This window comes from Alexandromys fortis, unplaced genomic scaffold (assembly GCF_014885135.2).
Source record: "Alexandromys fortis isolate MF-2015 unplaced genomic scaffold, M_Fortis_MF-2015_v1.1 scaffold_76, whole genome shotgun sequence".
NCBI classification, from domain to species: Eukaryota; Metazoa; Chordata; class Mammalia; order Rodentia; family Cricetidae; genus Alexandromys; species Alexandromys fortis.
The window spans coordinates 1,788,051-1,813,868 of NW_026067997.1; the positions used below are offsets into that span (position 1 = coordinate 1,788,051).

Sequence of the window (25,818 nt, forward strand, 5' to 3'; positions counted from 1 at the left end):
TTAAGAGTTACAGCCGTCACCCTTCCTGCCTCATTTTCTAGCCTTTGGTATCAGACATTAGGCTCCACAGTAAGCTGAATAAATAGAAGGGTTCTCACTAGGTGGAGAGCTAACTAGTCTTTCTGAGGAGATGTCCTACAGCCTGAATACATTCTGTTGAGGGTGTTAACGTCACAGTAGCGGTCCTGAAGTAAAAGTACAATACCAGCGTTGGCACTGGACGGTTTGATCAGATCCTGAACATATCTCGGACAAAAGCAGTGCTCAAGAGGTCCATGAGGACAAACGAGGAAGTAGGGAGTAAAGGCACAGGGGCAGCAATGAGGAGGAAGGGAAGAGCAGTGAGGAGATTTTAACAATAGTAAGTCTTTTAAACCATGAACGTGTGAGGTCTTTCCATTGAGCGAGGCATGGAATCAGCTTAAATGCCTCTGAACAGATGCAGCAATTCTTTTGTTGTTTTGCTTTGCTTTGCTTTTAAAGGAAAGAGTGACGAAGAGGGAAAGAGGGAAGAAGAACGGAGGGGGCAAGGAGAGAGGAAAGAGACAGAGAAACAAAATTAAAAGGAACGTGAGGGAAGAAACAGTGGGGAAAGAGAGAAGGGTGACGACATGATTAATATACAATGTAAACATGTATAGAAATGGCAGTCAATCCCATCAGTGTGTACAATTAATTTTAATTAAAACAAACTCATCTAAAACTAAGAAAAGAGAGAGAAAAAGAAAGGGTGGAAGGGGAAAAAAGGGAGGGAGGGAAGGAAGGAGAGATAGAAAGAAAAATAATTCCTTTTGTGAGATCTGCTCAGACCAAGCCCAGGTATCCTGCCTGTGACAGGATTTAGTGCGGTCAAGGAGGAAGAACTGCGGATCATCAGAGGAAAAACCTCCAGTGGTACCTGTGAGCCGGCATCTCTCCCACGTACAAGGCCATCGAGATCTGAAGAGCATTCAGTTTCCTTCTCCCCCACACGTCCTCACTCTGGGGACCTCTGCATTCGGAGCCACTTCTGTGTATCTTCTTGGTCCTGGAAAATGTGGGCATTTGCAACCGCCAAATACAATGTAAGGTGAAAACCAACTTGGAGAGTTCATACCTTACACCATGACACTTGCTTAACTGTCTACCAGCCGCGCTAAAGACTGATATCCATATTTTCAGTTCTAACCAATATGGCTGCTACAAATTCCACCAGGAAAGACCACGGTACTGGATCAGGAGTTGCCTGAGACTCTCTCAACTACCACCTGCCCCACTACCTTTCTGTTAGCATGGAGAAGACAAGGCTTCCTCCAGGGCGACTGTTTCTGACACATCACTCCAGCCACTGTGTCATCAACTGCCCATGAAGTTGCTCTCAGCAACCTCAACGATGAGTTCTCAGCTTTGCTATTTTAAATGCTTATTATATTTTAACACCAGCAACTGCGAAAGAATGACTTGGAGGATTATGCTTTGACCTAGATGGCCATCTCTACATTTATTACAACGCGCTTGGTTTAGAGACTAAAACATCGATTTTTCTCAGAGGACTAAAACAAAAACTTATCCAATGAAAGGGAGCAAGCCTAGCTACCCCCAGACAGCAGAGAACAGAGCTAAAGCAAGGGGCTGGCTGGTATACAGTTCTCCTACCTCAGTTTTTCTGCTCAAGTTGAAGATGCGGACAAATTTTTCCACTTTAAAATCTAATAATCAGACACTTATTCCAAATTATTTGCTGCTGAATTCAGGCAATTATTCTGTTCTCCCACTTGTAAAGAGGTGCTAGTGGAAGTCCTCTGGTTACTAGGAAGATGGATGCTTCTTTAAGGTATCGTTTTCACACAATTAATGGCTTACTGAAATGCAATGGACAAATCACCACTCTTTCCCACATTAGTCAATAATTATCAGCACAAGGAAGAACTCGACTTGGAAATCCATCCTCGTTAGATGCATCATGGCTTGTGAAAAGTCAAATAAGCTAAGTAAGGTACCTCCTATGGCCTTAATACGTCACACAATACAAACTGTGTAAAAAGGAAAAATGAGGGATTTGCTGAATATAAAATCATCGTCTGCAGGCAGTAATTGTTTCTAATTATACCTGGCATTTTGATTAGAGAAGAAAGCAATCAGAGATAATCTGACTCAGGTAAGTTTGACCATTCTGCACATTTTACTTACAGGTCTTATGTTTTTTCTAAGTATTTTTTTCCTTTTGAATTTTCAATACAGGGTTTCTCTGTGTATTCCTGACTATCCTGGAACTCGCTCTGTAGACCAAGCTGGCCTTGAACTCACAGAGATCCACCTACCTCTGCCTTCTTAGTTCTGGGATTAAAAACATGAGTCACCACAACTTGGTTATGCTATTTTTAAGATTTATTTATTTTCTATTACCCCTTCCCAGGGATGATGTTGGATTCCCCTCTGTATGCTATGACTATGTTTTATTACCATTGGTTAATAAAGAATCTGCTTTGGCCTATAGCAGGACAGAATAGAGCTAGGTGGGAAAAACTATACTAAATGCAGGGGGCAAGTAGATAAAATAAAAGAGACGCCATGTAGCTGCCAAAGGAGAAAGACTCTGGAACCTTACTGGTAGGCCACAGTCTCGTGGTGATACACGGATAGAAATCGGTTAAGATGTAAGAGCTAGCTAGAAATACGCCTAAACTATTGGCCAAACAGTGCTGTAATTACTATAGTTTCTGTGTGATTATTTGAGTCTGGGATACCAGGAGGTCAACACGCAGCCTCCATCTATACAGGAAGATCCATGTGTCCCCTCGCCCTTGGGCCCTCCTTGTTACCCAGCCTCTCTGGGTCTGCAGAAAATAACATGGTTATCCCTAACGTTACAGCTAATATCCACTTATGAATGAGTACATACCATGTTTGTCTTTCCTGGTCTGGGTCACCTCATTCAGGATGATTTTTTTTCTAATTTCATTCATTTGCCTTCAGATTTCCTGATGTCCTGTTTTTAACAGCTGAGTAATACTTCAATTTGTAAATGTATTACATTTTCTTTATTTTTTGTTGAGGGATATCTAGGTGGTTTCCAGGTTCTGGCTATTATAAACTGTTATGAATGTAGTTGAGCAAGTGTCCTTGTAATATGATTGAGCATCCTTAGGGTATATGCCCGAGAATGATATCACTGGGTGTTGAGGTAAATGAAATCCCAATTTTCTGAGAAACTGCCATATTGGAGATGGGATCTTGAGGGATCAAATTGGGGAAATGGATGAAAGGGGAGAGTACTGAAAGAGACAACTGGAAATGGGGTGAGGGGCGCTTATCAGGGTCAGGTAGAAACCTGATGAAAGGAAAACTCCCCATGAATCTATAAGGATGACCCCAGCTAAGATGATGACCCTAGCAATAGTAGATACATAGCCTGGACTGACCATCTCCTGTGATCAGATTAGCGACTACCCTAATTATCATCAGAGAGCCTTCATCCAGTAGCTGGTAGAAACAGACACAGAGACCCAATAGTCAAACTTTAGGCCAAGTTCGGGAACCCTGCTGAAGAGAGGGAGGAAGAATCATAGGAGTCAAAGGAGTCAAGGACATTACAAGAAAATGAACAGAAACTAGCCTGGCTCCTAGGAACTCACGGAGTCTGAACTGACAACCGGGAGCCTCCCCGGTGCCAACACAGGTCTTTCACATATATGTTACAGTTATGTAGCTTGATCTACTTGTGAGATTCCCACCAATGGGAGCAAGGGTTGTCTCTAATGCTTCAGCTGACTCTTGGGAGCCTATTTCTCATCCTGGATTCCCTTGTCCAGCCTTAATACAAGGGGAGGTTCTTAGTCTTACTACAACTTGATACACCATGCTTTGTTGATACCCATGAAAGGCCTGGCCCTTTCTGAACAGAAACAGAGGCGGGGTAAACTGGGTGTGGGTAGAGAAGGGGAGAATGAGAGGAGGGAAGGGTAAAACAAATAAACAAAAGATTCATTTATTTTACGTGTATGAGTGTTTTGCCTACATGTCTGTATGTGCACCACTTGCAGAGTTCAGAGGATGAGGTCAGATCCCCTAGAACTGAAGCTGTGGATGACTGTGAGCCCCCATGTGGATGCCAGGAACCAAACCCAGGTAAGAGCAAGTGCTCTTAACCACAGGTCATCTCTTCAGCCCAACGCCAAGGGCCTTTTCAAACATCAGCCAGCCACACAGGATGCTGAAGCATAAGGATCACATGAGTCCACAAGCTCAAGACCAGTCTGGGCAAGGTGGAGAAGCATTGTCTTTAGGATAAATGTTCACGCAGAACCCCATGTTTAATTCTTTTCAATTATGCAATCAATAAGCCAGAAAGCTGGTGTCATGTGCTCTGCCTCCTCTGTGATGCTCATCATTAAGATCTCAGGTGATTCAGCTTTCAGCCACATGATTCCAATTTTTAAAACTCTCTCCCAACAGTTTGACTCTGGGCTTTTACTAGCTGCTAAGTCTAACAGACCTGAACTTAAAATAAAGGTACATAGATACTGGTATCCATAGCTACAGATAAAGTAGAGCCACGAGGCCTCCGAGAGTCCGACAGTGTGCCGTCCTATACAAATACTTTCAGCAGCCAACAGTCTTGCTATCTTAGTAAATTAACCCTGAGGTTGTTTCCCGCCAGGCCTCTTCAAAGGTCATGTGTGAGTCCCTTGTGGAAACAGCGAGTAAAAGGCCTCCACGTTCCCATGTTGGATTTGTCTACAGCATTCAAAATAAAAACAGTTCGGGATGCCAACTGCAGTTTACTTATTTCCATGAAAACAATTTTTAGGCCTCTTTTTTTTTAAATAAAGCTTTATTTGTTTTGCTAAACATAGAGCACTAGCACATACCACTCCAGAAGACTTCCTCGTTGTGACTGGGAGATGAACTCTGCAGGCGAGACAGGCAGCTGTCTGTAGCTTGTGATGGGTGGAGGAAGGGAGAAGCTGTCCTTCCATTCTCTAGAAAACTCTAAATGTTGTCCATTTCCTATTAGAGCAGAAGAACCAAGAGACGTTTGCAAGTTGAAGAGAACTAACCAAACCATGAGTTACTTTTGTTTTGGAAAGATGACCGGGTGGTAACACTTTCCGGAGAACATAATTCGCAACAGAAAATCAGTTGAAACAAAATTTGCCCAACAATCTCCAAAGTGGAACCTGCAATATTAGTAAGGGGATTTAAAACGAAAGCTTGGATTTACTAGAAAATAGTGAATATAACAAAACAGATATGCACTCAACATAGTAACAAACATGAAAATAAGATTAACAAATAGAAGCAAAAAAAAATTGATCAGGGAAAGGGAAAGACAAGGGAGAGGTTACAATGTTCATAAGGGGACCATAGGGTTCATAAGGGGGCCGCAGTGTTCATAAGGGGACTGCAGTGTTTATAAGGGAGCATGTGTTACTTCTACTTTTAGAGGTCCTAACTGGGATGAGACATGGAAAAGGTAAAATATTCACATAACAAAAAGTAACATGAAGGCAAGAGACCTCAAACTCAAGGCTAGCAAACACACACACCACCACCACCATCACCACTACCACCACACATTAGTAACAGAATCTAGACATGTATTAAAAAATTAGCATAAGACATTATGATATGACTGGAATTTATACCACTTTCCACCTAATTCAATGGTGAACTCATATTAGAAATCAAATACCATAATATACCCCAGTGCAATAGAAAGTAAATTCACAGGGCTAGAGAGATGGGTTAAAGACCCCTTTCTCCCAGCCTTGAGCACCCAGGTTTAGATCCCACCACCCACATAAAAAGCAGTGCTTGCTTGTACCCTCAGTGCTGTGGGAGACAGAGACAGGAGGACCTATGACTTGCTGGTCACCAGCCTAACTCCAGGTTCAGTAAGAGACCCCACGTCACAGGAACAAAGTGGAGTTGCCATAGCAGGACAATTCGTGGCTTCCTATGAACTCCACAAGGATCCACACTTACCAATACACATATGCATATTCTAGTACATTTAAATACATACAAAAAGTAATAAAAATTAAATACCTTCATTTACCATGATAAAAGTAATATGCAAATACTCTCAAGTGTCCTAAAAGTTTTCTCTTTAAAATCAAGAACAGTGGCAGCTTGTTATCTCCGATCAGCACTATATTGAGGGTCTCCAGTGGTGTGAGACATTACCATTTCAAGCAAGGGAGTGGGCAGAAGGGGTGAAAGAGAGCGTTTAAACAGTATATCATTTCAATTACTGCTGTAAAAACTGCACTATAAATTATGAAACCACAGGTTTTTATATAATAAATAGTGTGTCTAAAGATCCAGAGACCTGTTGACTCTGAGTCTTTCAAAGACAGCAATTCAGAGTATCAGCTTACTTCTGATATACCAAGTGATGTGAAAATACTAACAAAGGCATTTGAGGAGGCTCCCTAACTTATCTAAAAAGAAAAAGAAAAACACTAGACATAATATTAAAAAAGAAAAAGAAAAACACTAGGCACAGTATTACAAAACTTCAGTATTTATTTACATTGCATTTACTTTCAAAAGAATGAAGAAGCTGAGAAAATACATTCATAAAGGAAGTAATTTCATCTTACCAAACCTATTTATACTTTTTTATGAAACCAAACAAAGATTTAATTTAGATTTACAGGTCTAAGAATTCATCCAGCTCAACCTTCGGTCTTTAGCTAAGACTCACAACACACGACTGTGGACAGATGCAAATCTACTCCACATCCACACATCTGCTCCACACATCTGCAGACTGGTTTATGGGAGATCAAAGAGCCAGCGTTAGGAGATTTCACAGCAACTGGCAAACCTGCAAGGAAAGGCACAGCCAACACAATGCAAGACAGTAGGGACTTTTGCACAACAACAACAACAAAATGGGATGTACACAGAGATCACAACTGGCAATGAAGTCAATGTACCACAGTAACAGCACCCAGTGTGGTTTTCATTCAAGTATGTACATTATTCTTAGGCTTGGTTTTTCACAGACGTGTCAGGGAGGAGAAAGCACACACAAGAACTTTACACACTATAGAAAACAACAATAGAAGAGGGGGAACACTTTACCTTTAGACTCTGCAACAATCCCAAGCCTGTTGCATCACCACTATACACTTGGCTTGAAATCGTTCACTGATTTGTACATTTCTAAAGACAGCATTGAGATTTATAAAAATACTGACAACGGCTCAATATGGTAAGGGTCAGGTCCGGCTTCTCTGAAACCCCCTATGTCAGTAGTTTATAACTTAGCATTCTTGAGCCTCGACTGACTGAAAACTGTCTCGAGCGCTGGGGTCTCTAAAGCTCCGTCGCCGCATCACATCCGGAAACTTCTCGTCCTCTGAAACGGCTGGAAAGGCTTCCTCAGCGCCCACATAAACAGCTGCGGTTTGGGCTTGGGCTTTTCAGGGAAGAGAAGCGCTTCGCTCTCTGGTGTAGGAAATCGCTCCTGGTAGACTTCAGGGTATGATTTCTGAAACTGAACAGGAGTCCAATATGAGTCAAAAAAAAAAAAAAGGCACAGAAGAGCCACAGGAATTGGACAGTCCAATTGCGAGACTTCCTGATCCCCGCTCTCCTTTACTCTTGTTAAATATTTGATGCTGGTGCCCACAGCTCCACTTCACCTTGATCCAGTCTGCAGATGAAACTGTCCCTGTAATCAAATCCCTCAAAATGCTCTCCACTCCACCCAGACCTCACTGTGAAAAACAGTAAGTCTGAATGGGAAGTGCCCTGTGTTTACACAAAATCTCTCTGCTTCTCCAGCTTAGCCTGGCCAGCTTCTACCCAACACAGAGAAGAGAGGAATGCCAGAGGTGTTATCCAAGGAATATTTAAAGGAAGGGCATGTATTCTTCCTCCGATATTTGCCACTCCAACATTAGCAGAAGAAACACGAGAAAGGCCCAGATCCCTGATGTCCAGGGAATAATCCTATGTATGCTGTGTCCAGGAACTCAGCTGTGCAGTGAAGAACAAAAATCAAGAGTGGCGAGGCCCCACTTCCAATTCCAGCACTCCACAGGTAGGGAGAAGAAGATGACCAGGTAGAGGCTGGCCTGGGTGACAGAGCAGGACTCTGTCTGAAAAAAATAAAAAAAACAAATCAAGAACTAAATACCATCCACCCGAGTGAAGACCAGGCTTTGAGGATGGTCAAAGTTCACGTTAGGTTGGGATGGCCAATGTCCTCCTGGTGCCGTGTTTCGAATGTGTGGTTCCCAACAGGGGGCATGGCTTGGGGAGGTCTTGAAAACTGAGGCAGAGCCTGGCTGAAGGAAGTGAACCACTGGAAGCAGGTCCCTGTGGGTATATTACCCTACCCTTTTCCACAGATGCTCTCTGGCCCATGGTGGCATGAAAAGTCTTTAGGCATGCTCCTGACACCGCATCCTAAACTGTTCCATCATCCCTTACCTGCACAATGAATGTACCCTCTGGTACTGGGAGCCCATGAAAACTTCCCCACCCCTTAGGTTGCTTCTATCTGTCTTTCCTCCACAGCAGCAAAACCTAAGTGATGTGGTGACATGAGGCGGTGCCGTGAGGCGGTGTGCCTTTTCTGAATGAAGACTGTTCTCTAAGAACCTCGGCTGTGCTGCCCCACTCATGAGGAACTCAGTTTGGCTGACTGGAACACTTAGTGGGGTCTGAGACAGGAAACCACGCTGATAATGCCTATCTAAAAATAACAGTTCCTACAAAGGTGGCTCAGTGGGTAGAAGCACCTTTGCAGAGGCTGAACACCAAGGTGCACCAGACAACTAACTCCTAACAGGTGTCTTGACTTCTACATGCATGCTGTGGTATAGGTACCTGCACACATACACATGTATGCACACACACACACACACACACACACGCATGCACACTAAATATTTTCCTTATAGTTAGTTTCCATGAAGTATTGGCTGGTTCCTATCATGTCAGGTAGCAAAGCGAATGGCAACTGCTAGAATTTAACTCTACGAGAGAAGTACTCAATGATGTCAAACATGATAGAACTGGGGAAATGACTGCAGTGTACCAGTCAACCAAATTTCTACAACACAGAACCTAATGAAAAACTCACACGTCTAGATAAGATTTACATAAAGCTCATCAAAGGAGAGAATAAAAGGAAGAAGCAGCGAGAACAGAGAGGGAGAAACCTCCTCAAGAGCATCCTAATCACCTGCTTCAGCTTCTTCTTCTTCTCCTTGTTGGAGAGTTTGGCATCTGCTATGACTTCTTCCAACAAGGCAGCCAGAGGCTCCTGAGAGCCATATGCCCTTTGGTATTCAAATTCCTCTGGACTGATTTGACGGCAAAAAGAAGGCGCAGACAACGTGATATCCATATCAGCTCCTGGGTATTTTATCTGAGGCAAAGCAAAGAATCAGATTAAATTAAAACCAGCTTGTCTCCTGGTAGGAGTGAGATATTTTCTTCAGTTTGCTGGGGCGGGGGGCGGACGCGGACATACTGAAAAGGAGAGTGTTTTCATGCTTTCAAAAGAATAACATTTAAAGCCACGGTCTTAAATTTAAAATACTAAATTGTTTTATTTTTCTGAATTTGAGACTCATTCTAAAACAAACAAAACCCAATAAACAACAAAGACCTCCTATATGTGCCCTTCAATAAGATCTGAAATTTAAACAGAAATCAGGGGCCAGTGAGTGGGTGGTGGAGCACTTTCTAGAAAAGCCTGGAGAGCTCAGCTAGATCTCCAGGACCCAAGTACAGCCATCACTGACTTTATTCAGCCATAGCGCAATTCCATTTTTACAAGCCCAAGCTCATCTGCGGGCAGATTATCAGCATAGCCCACCCTTGATCCTCAAACCACAGGGCTCACCAGCTAAGCTACTGTGATCTACCTGCCCTGTATGTGAGCACACAAACCCAGCAAGTACCTGGATCGACAATGGCTGCTCTAACCCTCCTTTGTGAAGACTGGAGGAAGCTTTTCGTCATTACTCTTCAAAATAGAAGTCATAAAAATATTAGGATTGAAAAAAATGTTAAAATACTAGTAAGATTATGTGTTTTACCAGTGCAAATGGCAAGGGCGTGTGTGTATGTGTGTGTGTATACATATATAATATACATACACACACATATATGCATCACACACACATATACATGGAGATTATGTTCAAAGCAGAGGCAAAGGGGAAATGAACACTTATTTTCTTATACCACTGACATAAATTAAATTGAAACAATCAAAATAAAAGGAAATTTGGCAATATGCTGTCAATACTTAAAATATATTTAAGGTCTTTGACCCAGCAATGATGCACTTAGGAATTTACTATTAGAAAATAATTGTAGATCAGTTCCCTCCCCCCAAAATCTAGGTATAAAAATATTTGCTAATACATTACTTGCAAAACAGAGGGATAAAGAGACAATCTAAATATCAACCATAGCTGGACATGGTAGTTCATGTCTATAATCCCAAAACTCAGAGAGCTGAGGCAGGAAGATTGTCTCCAAATTCAAGGCCAGCCTGAACTACATAATGAGTTCCAGGGCATGTTGGTCTTCAGTATGAGGCCCTGTCTTAAAAACATAAAGTAAAATACCACTAAAAATTTTTAAAAATTAAAAACCAAAACACCACTGGTGCATGAGAATTGTCTGTATTCTGTCAATCATGTTTTTTTTTAATTTATTTATTTATTTATTAAAGATTTCTGTCTCTTCCCCACCGCCGCCTCCCCTTTCCCTCCCCCTCCCCCAATCAAGTCCCCCTCCCTCGTCAGCCCAAAAAGCAATCAGGGTTCTCTGCCCTGTGGGAAGTCCAAGGACCACCCACCTCCATCCAGGTCTAGTAAGGTGAGCATCCACGAAACTGCCTAGGCTCCCACGAAACCAATAGGTCCAGTAGAATCAAAAACCCGTTGCCATTGTTCTTGAGGTCTCAGTAGTCCTCCTTGTCCGCTATGCTCAGCGAGACCGGTTTTGACCCAGGCTTTTTCAGACCCAGGCCAGCTGGCCTTGGTGAGTTCCCTATAGAACATCCCCATTGTCTCAGTGTATGGGTGCACCCCTCGCGGTCCTGAGTTCCTTGCTTGTGCTCTCTCTCCTTGTGCTCCTGATTTGGACCTTGAGATTTCAGTCCGGTGCTCCAATGTGGGTCTCTGTCTCTGTCTCCTTTCATCGCCTGATGAAGTTTAATATTCAGGAGGATGCCTATATGATTTTCTTTGGGTTCTCCTTCTTATTTAGCTTCTCTAAGAACCCAAATTATAGGTTCAATGTCCTTTATTTATGGCTAGAAACCAAATATGAGTGAGAACATCCCATGTTCCTCTTTTTGGGTCTGGCTTACCTCACTCAGGATGGTGTTTTCTATTTCCATCCATTTGCCTGCAAACTTCAAGAAGTCCTTGTTTTTTACTGCTGAGTAGTACTCTAATATGTATATATTCCATACTTTCTTCATCCATTCTTCAATTGAAGGGCATCTAGGTTGTTTCCAGGTTCTGGCTATTACAAACAATGCTGCTATAAACATAGTAGAGCATATACTTTTGTTGTGTGATAAGGCCTCTCTTGGGTATATTCCCAAGAGTGGTATTGCTGGGTCCATGGGTAGGTTGATCCCAAATTTCCTGAGAAACCTCCACACTGCTTTCCAGAGTGGTTGCACAAGTTTGCATTCCCACCAGCAATGGATGAGTGTACCCCTTTCTTCACAACCTCTCCAGCAAAGGCTATCATTGGTGTTTTTGATTTTCGCCATTCTGACTGACTGGGAGAAGATCTTCACCAACCCCACAACTGACAAAGGTCTGATCTCCAAAGTATATAAAGAACTCAAGAAACTAGACCGTAAAAGGCTAATCAACCCAATTATAAAATGGGGCACTGAGCTGAACAGAGATCTCTCAACAGAAGAAGTTCAAATGGCCAAAAGACACCTAAGGTCATGCTCAACTTCCTTAGCGATCAGGGAAATGCAAATCAAGACAACTTTAAGATACCATGTCAATCATGTTTTAAATAAACACTGTTTGGCCAGGCAGAAAGTATAGGCAGGGCAACCAGATAGGAAATAGAGGCGGGGCAATGAGATCAGGAGTACCACCAAAGAAGCAAGATGTGATCAACCCCGCTGAGAAAGGTACTGAGCCATGTGGCCAACATAGATAAGAATAATGGGTTAATATAAGTGATAAGAGTTAGCAAGAAGCCTGAGCTAATGGGCCAATCAGTTTATATCTAATGTAGACTCTCTGTGTGATTTTTCTCTGGGACTAAACGGCTGGAAGACCAGGCAGGACAGAAACCCCAACAAGCCCGGCCCTCATGTTACACACCACAGTCAATTATGTATACATTCCTATGATGGAATATGGATGGTATCAATAAGGATATTATTGATACCACATACTAATAACATCACTACATTGTTATTATAAATAACAATAGCAATCACATACCAATAACAACAATGGCCTCAACAGCAATTTGCTATGTGATAGACATTAGAACATTACTGTAAGCACTTTCTATATATACTAACCAAACAAAATATTAACTATCATTCCAATTTTACAGAAAAGGAAAAAAGGGATAAAGCACAGTAATATTATTTCATTTGCCTACTAAGAAGGCACAGCAAAGAAAAGGACACACCATTAATTCAAACACTATCTACCTCAGAGTGTGCTCTTGGTCTAGTGTCAATCAGGAATATTTGAAGATAGGAGATAATTAATGTTCCATTGTATTACTAAGTAAGAAAAATTAAGTTACTAAAAATAAGTGAGATGAAGGAAAGAATGGAGAAAGGAGGAAGGGAGAAATAGAAAAAGACAAGAAAATATATATTACAGACATTTTAGTGTAACTCTGCTAATTTTCTATATGTGTAATCTGTATTTCCAAGCTTGTTCAATGTATTAGGCTGGCCCATATAGCAGTGATTGATACAATGAACCAAACACACATCCCACGGTTACCCATGGTAACAGCAGACTCCTGCAGTGTTCAGTACATGCCAAGACCTAGTGTAAGCACTTTGCTCCCATCAACTCACTTGATCCTTAGGACAGATGTCAGGAGGAGACTGGCAGACCTACTTGGCTTCCAGCCAAGTCTTATAGGAATGACAATGTCTCGTCTTTACCTGAACTCTTCGCAGATGAGCCACACGCTCCTCTATGGAGGTCTGCAGGGCCAAAGGAACTTTCAGAATCTCCTGGTAATTGTCCATCAGAAATGTCACCAATCGAGCAGCTAGCAACTCATCTAAGTCTACTTCGTCCTTAGAACACAAGATGCACCGAGAAAATGTCTGAACCATCTAAAACAAAAAGCAGGAAAGGGTGAAATCAGCAGAAATGTGTGGCCTTGTTGCCACCTCTAAACTGAGTGCCAGCTAGTCTGCAAAAGACAAATGTGAAGAGTTGGGGAGAAGGAACAAGGGGCAAGGTGCACATCCCACCAGGCACCCAGTCACACGTGCCCAACTCAAATAGCAATCTCTGCTTAAGAGACTTAGCAGGGAGAAGCTTGTCAAAGGAATTGTTGAAACTCTGTTTTATACAAGGTTTATATGCACATATATTTGTATGCATACATACATATACCTATGCACATATATTCTGAAAATTACATGAATTTATCACTTTAAAGTTCAAAGTACTCATAGCCATTTGACCAAGCAATACCCCAGTTCCACTGATTGTATTTACTTTGTGTTCCCCAACTGTCATCTTTTCCTGGCTAACTTAGTTTCTCTGCAATTTGAGACACACACTTGAGAATTATCTTTGTGTATCAAGTGACAAGACTCCTTTTATGGTAACCAGAAATACAAACATATAACTAATATGAACAATACAGAGTCCATGGAATTCATATCATCACTTCCTTCCATTCTACGCTCTGGAGTAACCTCTTTCCCTTTCCCTCTAATTTTACTGCAACCATCTCACGTCAAAACCTACAAACACAAAGCCACGTGCTGCTGTTTATTAAGACTAGCTTTCATCCGCACTGTGTCATCTTATCTTCATATTTGCATATATAAGGAGGCAGAAATTTCTGCTTTGAAACAATAAATTTCAATAGATTTAAGAATGCTTTGAAATCATGTTTAAAATTTTATTTATATAAAAGAGAGAGAGAGAGAGAGAGAGAGAGCTGTTAAAGGAAAGAGGTACAAGTTTTCTTTTCTTTGACTTTTCAAAAAGGTTCCTTTTACCCAAGAAGGGATCAAGAGTTACCCCAGTGGGCAGTGCATGTTCCTCTAGAGATGCACTGGGCAATCCCCAGGAAGTGAGTGGTGGCTTCAAGAGCATGAGAAGGACACCCACGGTATTAAAGTAACAACCTCCCTACAAGACTCGTCTTGAGGAAAACGGAGAGAAGGCAGTGGCAGGAAGAAGCATGGAGAGCAGATGCCAGCTAAAGCATGTGAAGTTCCAGTTAGGAGGAAGTTCTGGGAATCTATCCATGGCACCCTAGCCATAGCTACAATAACAAGACATGGAATGTGTCAACACTGCTGGAAAAGTGGTAAACAAATAAATGAATAAATAAAGTGATGGACATACTAATTAGTTTTAATTAAATATTTCTACAGTGAGTCTATATATCAGAAGAGCACATGAATCCATAAATGCATGAAACTGCTAATTCAAAAAAAAAAAATCTCCCTCTCCTCCCATACTGTCTAGCACAGCTAGGTACTCTGAGCCTGCCTGCTTGAATCCACTACTTCAGCTGCTTCTACCTTTGCCAGTGCTGTCTCTCTTGCCTGTTACAATAACAAGGACTCCTCAAGTCCCCTGTGCTGGAACAAGAGAATGGGTCTCCTACGCTGCCTGCCCACTTTCGTTGTCTTCGTGTTGATGGCAGGTAACAATTTATACAATGTAAGCAAGGACACAGCAGCTGTCTCTGGAGGGAGTGCCTGTTCCCTACTCCCCCCCCCCCACTTCACTTTGCACCATGTTCTCCAAGGTCCTTAGGCTGAAAGCAAAGGAAGTCTGGGTGGACAGAGGGCTGCGCTTTCAAGCAAGCCTCCCTCCCGCTCTCAACTGACTGCTCAGAACAGGGACTCGGTTGTCTTTCAGACTGAAAACAGGGGTCACAGTCCACCTACCAGCGTGCGGGTGCCAAAGCCATCACACAGTGGCGGCATCTCTTTGTTTGAGCAGATCCTTGCCATCATCCTCATCAGCAGCTGCAGCTTTCTCCTGTTTTCAGGAGGCAGAAGGAGACAACAAATCTGAAAAGCTTCGATTGCCATCTTCTCTTTCTGCAGCAAACCTGATTCAAAGAAGAAGTTTCGCCTTTTAGTACCCAACCCACTTGACTGGGCCTCCTTCCTCACATTCTTACAGTTAAAATTATACAAAATGTTCTCACATATTCAGCTACACCTGGTAAGGTGCGCAACACACATGCACTGTGACTCACAAGTCAGCACAGAAAATGCAAACCGTGAAGCCATTCAGCAGGCACGAGAGGGAGACAAACACAACCATTTTCCCTCCCAGCAACAACCACATAGACAGAGAAAACAAGTTCATAGCTCTCTTTCCCACTAAACTAGAAACAGGCCCTGCTAGCACCAAAGCCCAACTCTAAAACCTACAGTGATTGAGAATACAATACATAAAATGTCATATTAACAGAAGGACAATCATGGTCATCTTGACAGCTTCAGAAAAAGCATTTAATAAACTCAACATCCCTCCAAGATAAAAATCCTGAACAAATTAAGGACCATAACAAGGGACTGGGGAGATAGGTCAGAGGTTGGGAGCACTGGCTGCTGTTACGGAGGACCCGGGTTCAATTTCCAAGACCCACATGGCAGCTCACAACTGTCTGTGGTTCCCCATCCAGGGGATCTGACACCCTCATGCAAGACATATAAGCAGGAGAAAACACCAATGCACACAAAATAAAAATAAATAAATTTGTTTAAATTTTTAAAAATTCATCTTCAAAAAGAAAAACAACTAAAAACACAAAGGACCATAACTAAACACAATAAAAACCATTTACAGTAATAAATAGCTGGGACCAGAGAAGTACTTCAGCAGATAAAAATGCTGGCCAGACAAACCTGATGGCCTGAATGTGACCCCAGAATCATTGTAAAAAGCCCAATGCTGTTGTACTTCTGTAAACAAGCCTACAGCAAGGTGGAAGGCAGAGAAGAGACTGCCCAGATCACAGGCTGGTTGGCCCAGAGGAGAAAGCATGGACAGGCAGACAGAGTGCTCAGAAATGAGGGAGAGGGGAACAACCGATGCCCAAAAGATGCCACACGTGTCCCAACACACGTGCACATTCTCTTACACAAACACACAGAGGAAGGAAGGGAGAGGTAAAAAGGTACTTTTGTTTGAGAGAAAAACAGAGACAGAGAGACCGGGGAAAACATGATTTCCATCACACTGATGGGGGAAAGCTGAATGTTTTCTCTAAGACCTGGACTGAGAAAAGCATGCCCACGCTCTCTGCTCGCTATTCAGCACAGCTGTGTTTGACTGCACACAGCTGCAAAAATTACACCACCTGACTTCCAAATATGACACGAGGGGTGGAGGGGTGGCTAGGAGCACATATGGCTCTTCAAGAGGACACTTGTGCAAATCTCAGCACTCACGTCAGGCCACTCACAACTCCAGCCTCAGGAGATCCAATCCCCCTCTCCAGGCCCCTGCTGATACCAGTTACACAGAGACACACACAAAGCCAAACAGTATAAACAAAAGGAACAGAATAAACCCACACCCTTACAACCAACTGACTTTCAATGGAGGTGCTAAGGACACACACAGGGCAGCCATCCCAACGATGCTGAAGACTACCCCCATACAGACGAGTAAAACTAGATCCCTAGTCCTTAACAGTCTCACAAAATACACCCCAAAATGTATAAAAACTTCAGTGTAAGACTGGACATTATGAAACTTCTAGAAAAAAAAGACAGGCTGACCTCAAACCTACAGCATTCCTCCCGCTTCAGCTTCCCAGTTCTTAAATGAGATTATTGTATTACATAACATAAGCTAGGAATAAAAAGTCAAGTGTCTCATGACCTCAATTACATATGGAATCTAAAGAGTTGATCACACAGAACTGAGAGGATATGAGGTGAAGGGGTAGCACTGACCAGTGTGCGCTGAGAGGCAGACACGACGAGAAGGCTCTGGGACCCTACTACATCGTCAAGTGGCAACAGATGACAAGAACACCAGAAAGCTGTACAAAAATAGTTCTGATGTTTTAGGGAGGAAGAGGAGGAGGAGGAGGAGGAGGAGGAGGAGGAGGAGGAGGAGGAGGAGGAGGAGGAGGAGGAGGAGGAGGAGGAAGAAAAAGAGGAGCAGCTCTAGGCCAGCAGGATGGCTCAGCAGGTGAAGGAAGGCACTGCCACCAAGCCTGATGACCTGAGTTTGAACTGTGGGACCTACAGAGTAGAAAGTGAAACTGACTCTCACAAGTTGTCTTCTGACTTCTGCAACCATATCATGACATGTACATACACACACATGCATACCCACACACATACAGAAATGTAGATTAAAAATTTTAAATACGGCCGGGCGGTGGTGGCGCACACCTTTAATCCCAGCACTCGGGAGGCAGAGGCAGGCGGATCTCTGTGAGTTTGAGACCAGCCTGGTCTACAAGAGCTAGTTCCAGGACAGGCTCCAAAACCACACAGAAACCCTGTCTCGAAAAACCAAAAAAAAATAAAAAAATAAAATAAATAAATAAAAATTTAAAATACCAAGATGTGGCATGCTCAATTAAACTCATTTTAGGCTTCCTCACACTTATGCACCAGTACCTCACTACAGCTTTAACCCATGGGCTCTGAATGACCAATGAGATATATTTTCTTATTGTGTGCTCCTTAGGGAATCATCTCTCCTTTACAAAATATCTTTTAAAAGTGCCATTTTTATTGTATTAGTTGTCTTATTGCTTAAGAGTTCTGAATATATTCCAATGTGCTCATTACTTTATCCGTTGCTGTGGCAAAATAATTGAAAAGGGGCAACTTAAGGAAGAAGTTCTGGCCTCCAGTTCACGGGTATTGTCCCTGAGGGGGAGCAGCGACAGTAGCAGGAATTTGGGTGGTCGGTCATGCTGTGTGCTCAGTAGGGAAACAGAGTTATGAACACCAGCTCTCAGTCCCCTTTCTCCTTCATACTCAGTCGGGCTAGAATGACATTGTGCACAGTTAAGAGGGTCTTCCCAGCTCAATTAGCCTAACCCAGACCCTCTCAGAAACAGCGGGCTGTTTCCATAGTGACTCCATTCTAGTCTACTATTTTATGTGTATGGGTGCTTTGCCTGTGTGTATGTCTATGTACCACATGTGTGCCTGGTGCCAACGGGGGCCAAATGGACATCGGATCAGCCGCATGTGGGTACCTGGAATCAAACCCAGGACCTCTGGAAGAGCAGTCAGTGCTCTTAACCACTGAGCCATCTCTACAGCCCCTCCAACAGGGATTCTAAAACCCACCAATTTCACACTCAAAATTAACTACAGCACCTAGCTTCAAGCATTTTCTAAGATACATAATAAGCACATGCTACTCCAGACTCTTTTCCTTGTATTTTAATGGTGTATTTCTTTTTTTAATTTATTTTTATTTCCCAGAATATATTTCTTGTGCCTTACATTTTTATTGTTTCTGTTTACCTTTCAATAACTATAAAATCAAACTAAAGAAATCCTTCTTTGCCTTGTAAAACAAAAACCAAACGGCAAAGCTTTCATGATGCCATTTGCTAATCTGACATTGTCTTAGAGCAAGATGGCAGCTGAACAGCCAGAGTCTGAACGACACAGGTATAATTCTGGAAGTTCTAAGAGGAAATGTTGACAAATGATATGAGGGAGGAAACACTGCTAGAAAATTCTAAAGTGACTCATGGGCCAAAGGGGAATGGGGTTAATTAAATGTCTCAGTGGCATTTGACGAAAACACAGACTTTGGAAGTTGCTGGAAACAGACAGACAAGGCTGGAGCATCTCAGCGTCAACACTCACAACTGTAACAACACCCACAGGCCACACACACTGCTAAGGGCTTTTCCTTCCCTCAGGAGCCGTTGGCAGAAGGCTTACTTAGTCTTTTTCTAACACAGGAACCACATGCCAAAGCAAAGGGAAGAGGTAGGAGGAGCCCTTGCAGAGGTCCTGCAGAGAGGACGGCCCTCTCCGCAGCTCCTGTTTTCTTCATGCTTATGGAGACAGAGCATCTGAACCACAGATGAGCTTTTTGAGCGGAACATTTTCAGGCCTGCTGGGACCCTTGGATGGCCCAGTCTACATTTCTCTATACCTCAACTTGTTTCTCTCTGTAACTTCTGACTGAGAGCCAAGGGCCTTGCTGGTGTGAACCTCAACATCATGCATGGCCTGTCCATCCTCCTGGGAGAGGAGCTGTTACAGTGAGAACTGCCCGTGAGCTGGCCTGTCCTGGCTATGCGGGATATGTCTCCATTTTGGGTACTGGATGAGGCAGGTACTAGTTAGTATCAGCCCCACATCTTCCTCTTGCCATTATTGTTGCTGGCACTGCTGTTCATGAGTTCCGAGGAACTGGTCATGCCAGCCAGCGGGGGCATAGGCCACAGTTTCTTCAAAGTGGTTGCTGTTCTAGTGCAGAGACATTAGAGGCTCAACAAAATCACACTACATTGCTGGGGGATGAACAGTGATCTGGGGCTACAGCAAGACGATCTATCATTCTCAGACCAAAAAAAAAAAAAAAAAAAAAAAAACCCAAGTCTAGTCTCCCAGAAACCTTGTCTACATTTCCTGGTGGAGTAATCGAAACACATGACACTCCTAATTTGAATGAAGTCAATTTTATTGAATTTTTATTGTTTAAGCTTTCTGTATGTATATCTTTGCCTACCCAAGACTACAAGAATCCTCTCCTACATTTTCTTCTGGTGGATTTTAGATTGATTTGTTTTGTTTGAGTCTATGATCCACTTTAATTTAAGTTTGAACAAGTATGAAAAAAAATAAAGAGGCTCATCTTTTCCAGTTGTTCTAACATCATTGACTGAAAATATTATCTTTTCTCTGGGTTTCTTTTGAAAAACCTCTTGGCTATTGGTATATGAAACTATGAAATGAAATATAAAAGCAATGAAATATGAAAACTCTAGGAAGGCCTAAAAGTCCCAGAAAGGCCAATAGAGTCATGTCTGTTGAAAGGGGGGGAGGGGTCAAAGTTTCATTTTTATTGAAAACATATAAAGAAAAAAGATTATATTGAACCAAGAGGATTTAAAATACAAACCAACTGGCAAGAATTTTTGGCTTAAAGAAAGACACAGCAAGAGAATCTAATTCTTTGGAGATTTTTAAGGAAAGGCAAGCAGGTTACCACAGCGAATTATTCAAAAGTAGATACAGGCTCCCCATGCTCCAGATGATGTCCTTTCTTACATGAATCTCAAATATAGCATTTAATGGTCCCTTCGGCTCTTGGGCTCAGAAAGTTTTTTACTCATCCAAATACTGGATAAAAATGAACCATATTTCATATTACATTTTAAACTAATTTTATCTTTATCTTGCTGAAATGGCATGGGAGGAATCTTGAAAGTACTATCAATCAATCATCTTAGTGATCACTGATATAAATAACTTATACACTGGGTTACATCCAAGAAAATCTAGACACTTCCCTAAATTGCTACCTTTAGGGAATACCTAACTCCACCGTATTTCGACAATCACTGGAGCTATTTGAGGGTGAATAGATATCTCTATCTTGACCAGTCTGCATCTTCAGAAGCTCCAGTAACAAGATGTGAGCCCAGAAATCAGATGACATCACCACCAAGAACAAGAGTCCTCTGTCTGGGTGAGCACACTCACCAGTCTCCCTCTGAGAAAGGAGGAAATAAGTAACAAGGACCCCGAGGTTGCCTGGAGAATATAGGGGCAGGTAAAGATCACGTCCTGTTCGACAAGTCACCTGACAACAAACAGTGAAGACACCCAGCCATTTTGGTTATTCTCCACTAGGAGCCTACACAACTCTCTGGTGTGCACATGCGTGTGAGTGGCGTGCACACACACGGAGATCTCAGACTACCGAGACAGACGATCCAGCGCACAATGACTAGTGAATGACAGTGTGTTTTCAAGCCGGGAGGAAATGACAAATAACAAAGCTGCCATCTCTGCCATCTCAGCCTTCCAGCTCAGTGGCCAGGAAACCAGGGGCTACTGCTGAGATGCAATAATTAAGAAACAGGAACTGAGTGAACTCAGTCAAAGCCGGAGACGCGATGCAGCAGCAAGCTGGAATCCACGTTCCCAAACACTTGCTCCTTCTACTGGAAGGACAGCAACTTGTACCAGCCAAACCTCGAGTTCCAGACTCGCAGATCCTGCCATTTTTCTTTTTAAAAAGCTGTAAAAATTAATTTGTCTATGAATCTCCTGTATCTTAAAATATGCAAGTTAATCAAGTTTCTTTAAAAAAAAAAAATCAGACACACAGTTCAAACTAGAGATGCTTACAGGATATTTAAAGAAGCAACGTTAGCACAAACCAAGAATAGGATCGCTCGGTTTCTCATTTCTTATCCACCTTCACTCCCCTCAATATGCAAATTACCAAATGCTACACTAGTCAATGGACTCTGTGTAGTGGGCTATAGAGCACGGGTAAAGGCTGACACTCGTGGTGGAAAAGAAAGAACCGTCAACAGCTGGCTTGGTTAGACGGCTGGGCCAAACTGAGTATTTTGTAAATTATTGGTAAAGAATAAGTCTCGCATCTTCAAACATGTCAAATCAGGGTTCTTTTCCTGATCCCCATCCCATGCTTTTTAATCTTGCTATGTAGCCCAGGCTGGCCTCAAATGTTACTCTCCCCTATTCAACATCCTAAAGGATAGGATTATAGGCAGGGGCCGCCACACCTGCGTCTTTTCTTCGACAACTATTAAAATGGACTTGAGATGCCCAGTTTCATACATCAATGGTGGCTAACAGCTCTCAGGGCCACAGCTCTGGTCACAAGGTCTACCATATTCAATCAAACAGACGCATGAACCTCAAAAAAAAAAAAAAAAGAATATAAGCTAAAGTGACAATCACGTCCATTGAAAACTGCCAGACAATTTTCAGCTTCCACACAAAGTAGACTGATTACTTCCTTCAAAAGACAACATCCTGCTTCAGTCTAGGCAACGTGTGATTTCAATCAAGGCAGCATCCTATTTCAATCAAAGTCAAGAAGTTTAAGAGATGAATCAACTCTACAAAATTCAACCTACATCTCTAGATACTTCCTTTATCCAGACTGTATTAGATACTCTTTGTTAATCATAATCTTCCAGTCTGGGTTTTCTTTCTGCACTATAGGAAGATACGTAATCTTTTTTAAACAGTGATTTCCAATGCCGCTGGCTGGTGCATGTTCACTTTGGAAGGTCTGATAATAGAGCAGGTTAATACATTTTACCAGACACACTCAATGGTTGTGAAGGTTTGACTGAAAATGGCCCCCACAAAGGGAGTGGCACTACTAGGAGGTATGGCCTTGCTGGCATAGGTGTGGTCTTGTTGGTGGAAGTGTGCCACTGAGGAAGTGGGCTTTGAGGTCTCACATATACTCAAGATACTGTCCGGTGTCTCAGTTCACTTCCTGAAGACGTAGAATTCTCCAGCACCATGTCTGCCTGCACACGGCGTATTCCCAGTCACCATGATAACAGACTAAACCTCTGAAACCGTAAGCTACCACCTCAATTAAATGTTTTCCTTTTTAATAGTTGCCATGGTCATTGTGTCTCTTCACAGCAATAGAAACCCTAACTAACACAATGGTCTATTCTGGCTTACAGCTAAAGGCAAAAATTCCTAATACTCATCATTCTCTACCTCAAGTCCTTTATATTTTATGGGTTAACTAATTCTGATATCAATTTGGAATGGAGCCAGCTTTAACTCCTAGCTCAGCTCAAAATAAATAATTGTGAAGAACAAATGATATAAAAAGACAGATTCATTGGAATTTATGTTTTAAAAAAAATGTTCCAAGTCATTCAGTTTCCAAATCAAATAATTTTACTACATAATATTAAAAAATGGGAAATGAGAAGAAACTATAAGAACTGATTTTTCAATCCAGCCTTTAGAATTCTAGTCTAAGCAATGCTAATGGCAGTAGGGATAATGAGGATCTACCCACTTAGTCCATAAGCACCCGCAACAGCAGCAAGCGTTCAGCATTAGCCATGAGATGCACATATTCATACGCCCCCAATCAAACCCAGCTGAAAACAAAATACCAAGAAGACTCTGTAACAGTGATGGGTTGGTGGCAAATACCTGTAATCTAGTACTCAGATAGGGGAAGAGGAGAGTTAGGAGTTCAAGGCCAGCCTCAGCTGCATAGTGAGTTCAAGGGCAGCTCAGTCTAAATGAGACTCTATCTAAAAATCAAATCAAAACCAAGACACCCATAAAAGATCAACTGGCAAAAAAAAAAAAAAAAAAAAAAAAAAAAGATCAACTGGCCTAAATAAAATACCCAAAAGACTTGCTGGTCTTAGAATCCTATAATAAACTAAATAGGCCCTCCATTTATCCCCAGTGTTGATATTAATAGAAAATAATCACTCCTAAAACAAGGCGGATGGATGGGTAAAGCACTTGCTGGGGAACCTGCACAAATCTGGAAAGAGAAAGCCAACTGCACAAAGCAGTCATCTGATCTCAACGGGAGCACCATGGCATATGCCTGCACAGATATCGCACCTACATGTGCGCACACACACTCATGCACACACACACACACACACAGTTACTATTACACAAACGATTTATAGCAACTTTGTTGCTTTCAGAGAACCTACAGAGGCGTGAATCTAGAGTACTCTGCTGAGTTCAGGTAACTCATTCACATATGGCTGACATTTTGTTCAGATGCTATGGAAGGGATGCAGAGAAAAATAAAGGACGTAAAACTGGAAGGGGAAAGATTGCTAATGCCCAGGATGCTAGGGAATAAGAGTATGTTAATTCCTCTCATGTCTACGTAACTGACGAAACTCACACAGCATTTGACAAGGAGAAGATACTTACAGCCCACAGGGAAATCTGATTTCCAAAAAGAAAGGACAATAGCAATAATGGACTTTTCTCCCTTTCTACCACGTTTCCTTGATGGTGTAAATTCTAAGGTATAAGTCTGTATATATGAAGAATAAAAACAAGCTTTACATGAATAATGTTACTGTATTTATTTTGCATATTTCAAGTATCAAATAGTCCTATAAAGACGTGTTTTTTCTAATAAAAAATAAATTACCTTCAAAATGACAATATACCTCCTACACTGACTGCTCATGAAGCCATACCTAGAGTAATCAATTTAGTATTGAGGAGTAAATGTCAAATTTACATTCTTCTCTACCAACAAAGTTATGCTCTTATACAACATTCTGGTCTTCCTTTAGAAATAAAACCTGCTGGGTTTTGCTTTGGGTTTTACAATACAGGTTAACTATTTTCTTTTACTCCTTCTGGAGCAGGAATTAAGCAGTCTATCAGTTCTTATCTTGACAATGCCTGTATGGCTAGCTTTTACTGTGCAGGAAGGCACTATACAGGCCGCTGAGGGCAAAAAGTCACCAACACTTTTACCCAGCTGTGGACCCTACACTGGAGCACCATTGGCAGGATCACTATGGAGGTAACCACCCACTTACTGATTGGATTTGAAGCCCTGCTCCATGGGAAGGAATTAACACTTGGTATTTAAAAAAAAAAAAATCAAAAATCAAAAACAAAAACAAAAAAAACCCTGATTTAATAGATAAATGAATAAAAAGCCCATGACACGCGTGGAGAAGCGACCGCTGTCTTGGTAAATGCCAGACCCATCCCCTGTCCTCTGCTCTGCGTGCTTATGCCCTAGGGCAGTGCTGCTCCCGGCTTAGGTCAGAAAAGCATCTCTCTCAGCGGCTGATGATCACTGCAAAGACTTGCAACTGCTCAAAGTGCTGAGAAAAAAGTGAGCACTGAATGCTCTGCCGCAAACAGGACAGCTTACCAACCCCTCCAAGGCCCAGGGAGCATCATCACAGAAGAGAGACTAGGAGCCAGAGGAAGGGGGCGGTGCAGTCGTCCGGGTATGGCATGGCTGCTGCACTCGGAAGCTCACGACAGCTATGATTCCTGCCTAGGACTGGGCACAACACACTGCATCACAGATGAAGGTTTATGCAGGCAGACAAAGATCACTGTGGGGAGGTCAGGACTCCCCACTCCACCCTGAGAAACTGTCGGGAGTTGATCATGGCTGGAGCAGAGGGAAACATTTTTTCTGTAATGGAACCACTGAAAGGTGCAACGATCCTATAAATAGCTCTTACCAATGCTTCGATGAGCAAACCTAATGAAACTCTTTGTGTCACACAGAGAGAGAGAGAGAGAGAGAGAGAGAGAGAGAGAGAGAGAGAGAGAGATGAAAGCAGAAGGTGCTGTTTGTGAAGAGGAGTCAGTAGGAATGGGAAGAAGTAAGGAAGGATTATGCATTATATACATGTATGAAAATGTCTTCATGAGACCCGTTATTACATTAAATTAATATATGCTAATAAAAGAAAAATACTGATGTATGAAATTCTCAAAGTTACAAACAATTCATATAAATATTAAAAGTAAAACAAAAATAAATAGAACAGGATATCAAAACTCAATTTAAAATGGGATTTTTTTTTAAAAAAAATAAAAGATAATGTTCTGAGCTCTTATTAATGGAACTCTGGAGACAGTGACAA

General features: G+C 42.1%; 1 protein-coding gene across 1 annotated transcript in view; it reads right to left on the bottom strand.

The window, feature by feature from the left end:
- Positions 1-6,492: 6,492 nt before the first annotated feature.
- Positions 6,493-25,818, bottom strand: part of Depdc1b (DEP domain containing 1B) — a 60,241-nt gene continuing 40,915 nt past the window's right edge. The window contains exons 8-11 of the mRNA XM_050160349.1: positions 15,122-15,288; positions 13,139-13,315; positions 9,188-9,373; positions 6,493-7,489 (exon numbers count right to left, since the gene is read on the bottom strand). Of these exons, the coding sequence (XP_050016306.1) occupies positions 7,328-7,489; positions 9,188-9,373; positions 13,139-13,315; positions 15,122-15,288 (692 nt within the window). The 3' untranslated portion in view covers positions 6,493-7,327. The remainder of the gene's footprint in view (positions 7,490-9,187; positions 9,374-13,138; positions 13,316-15,121; positions 15,289-25,818) is intronic.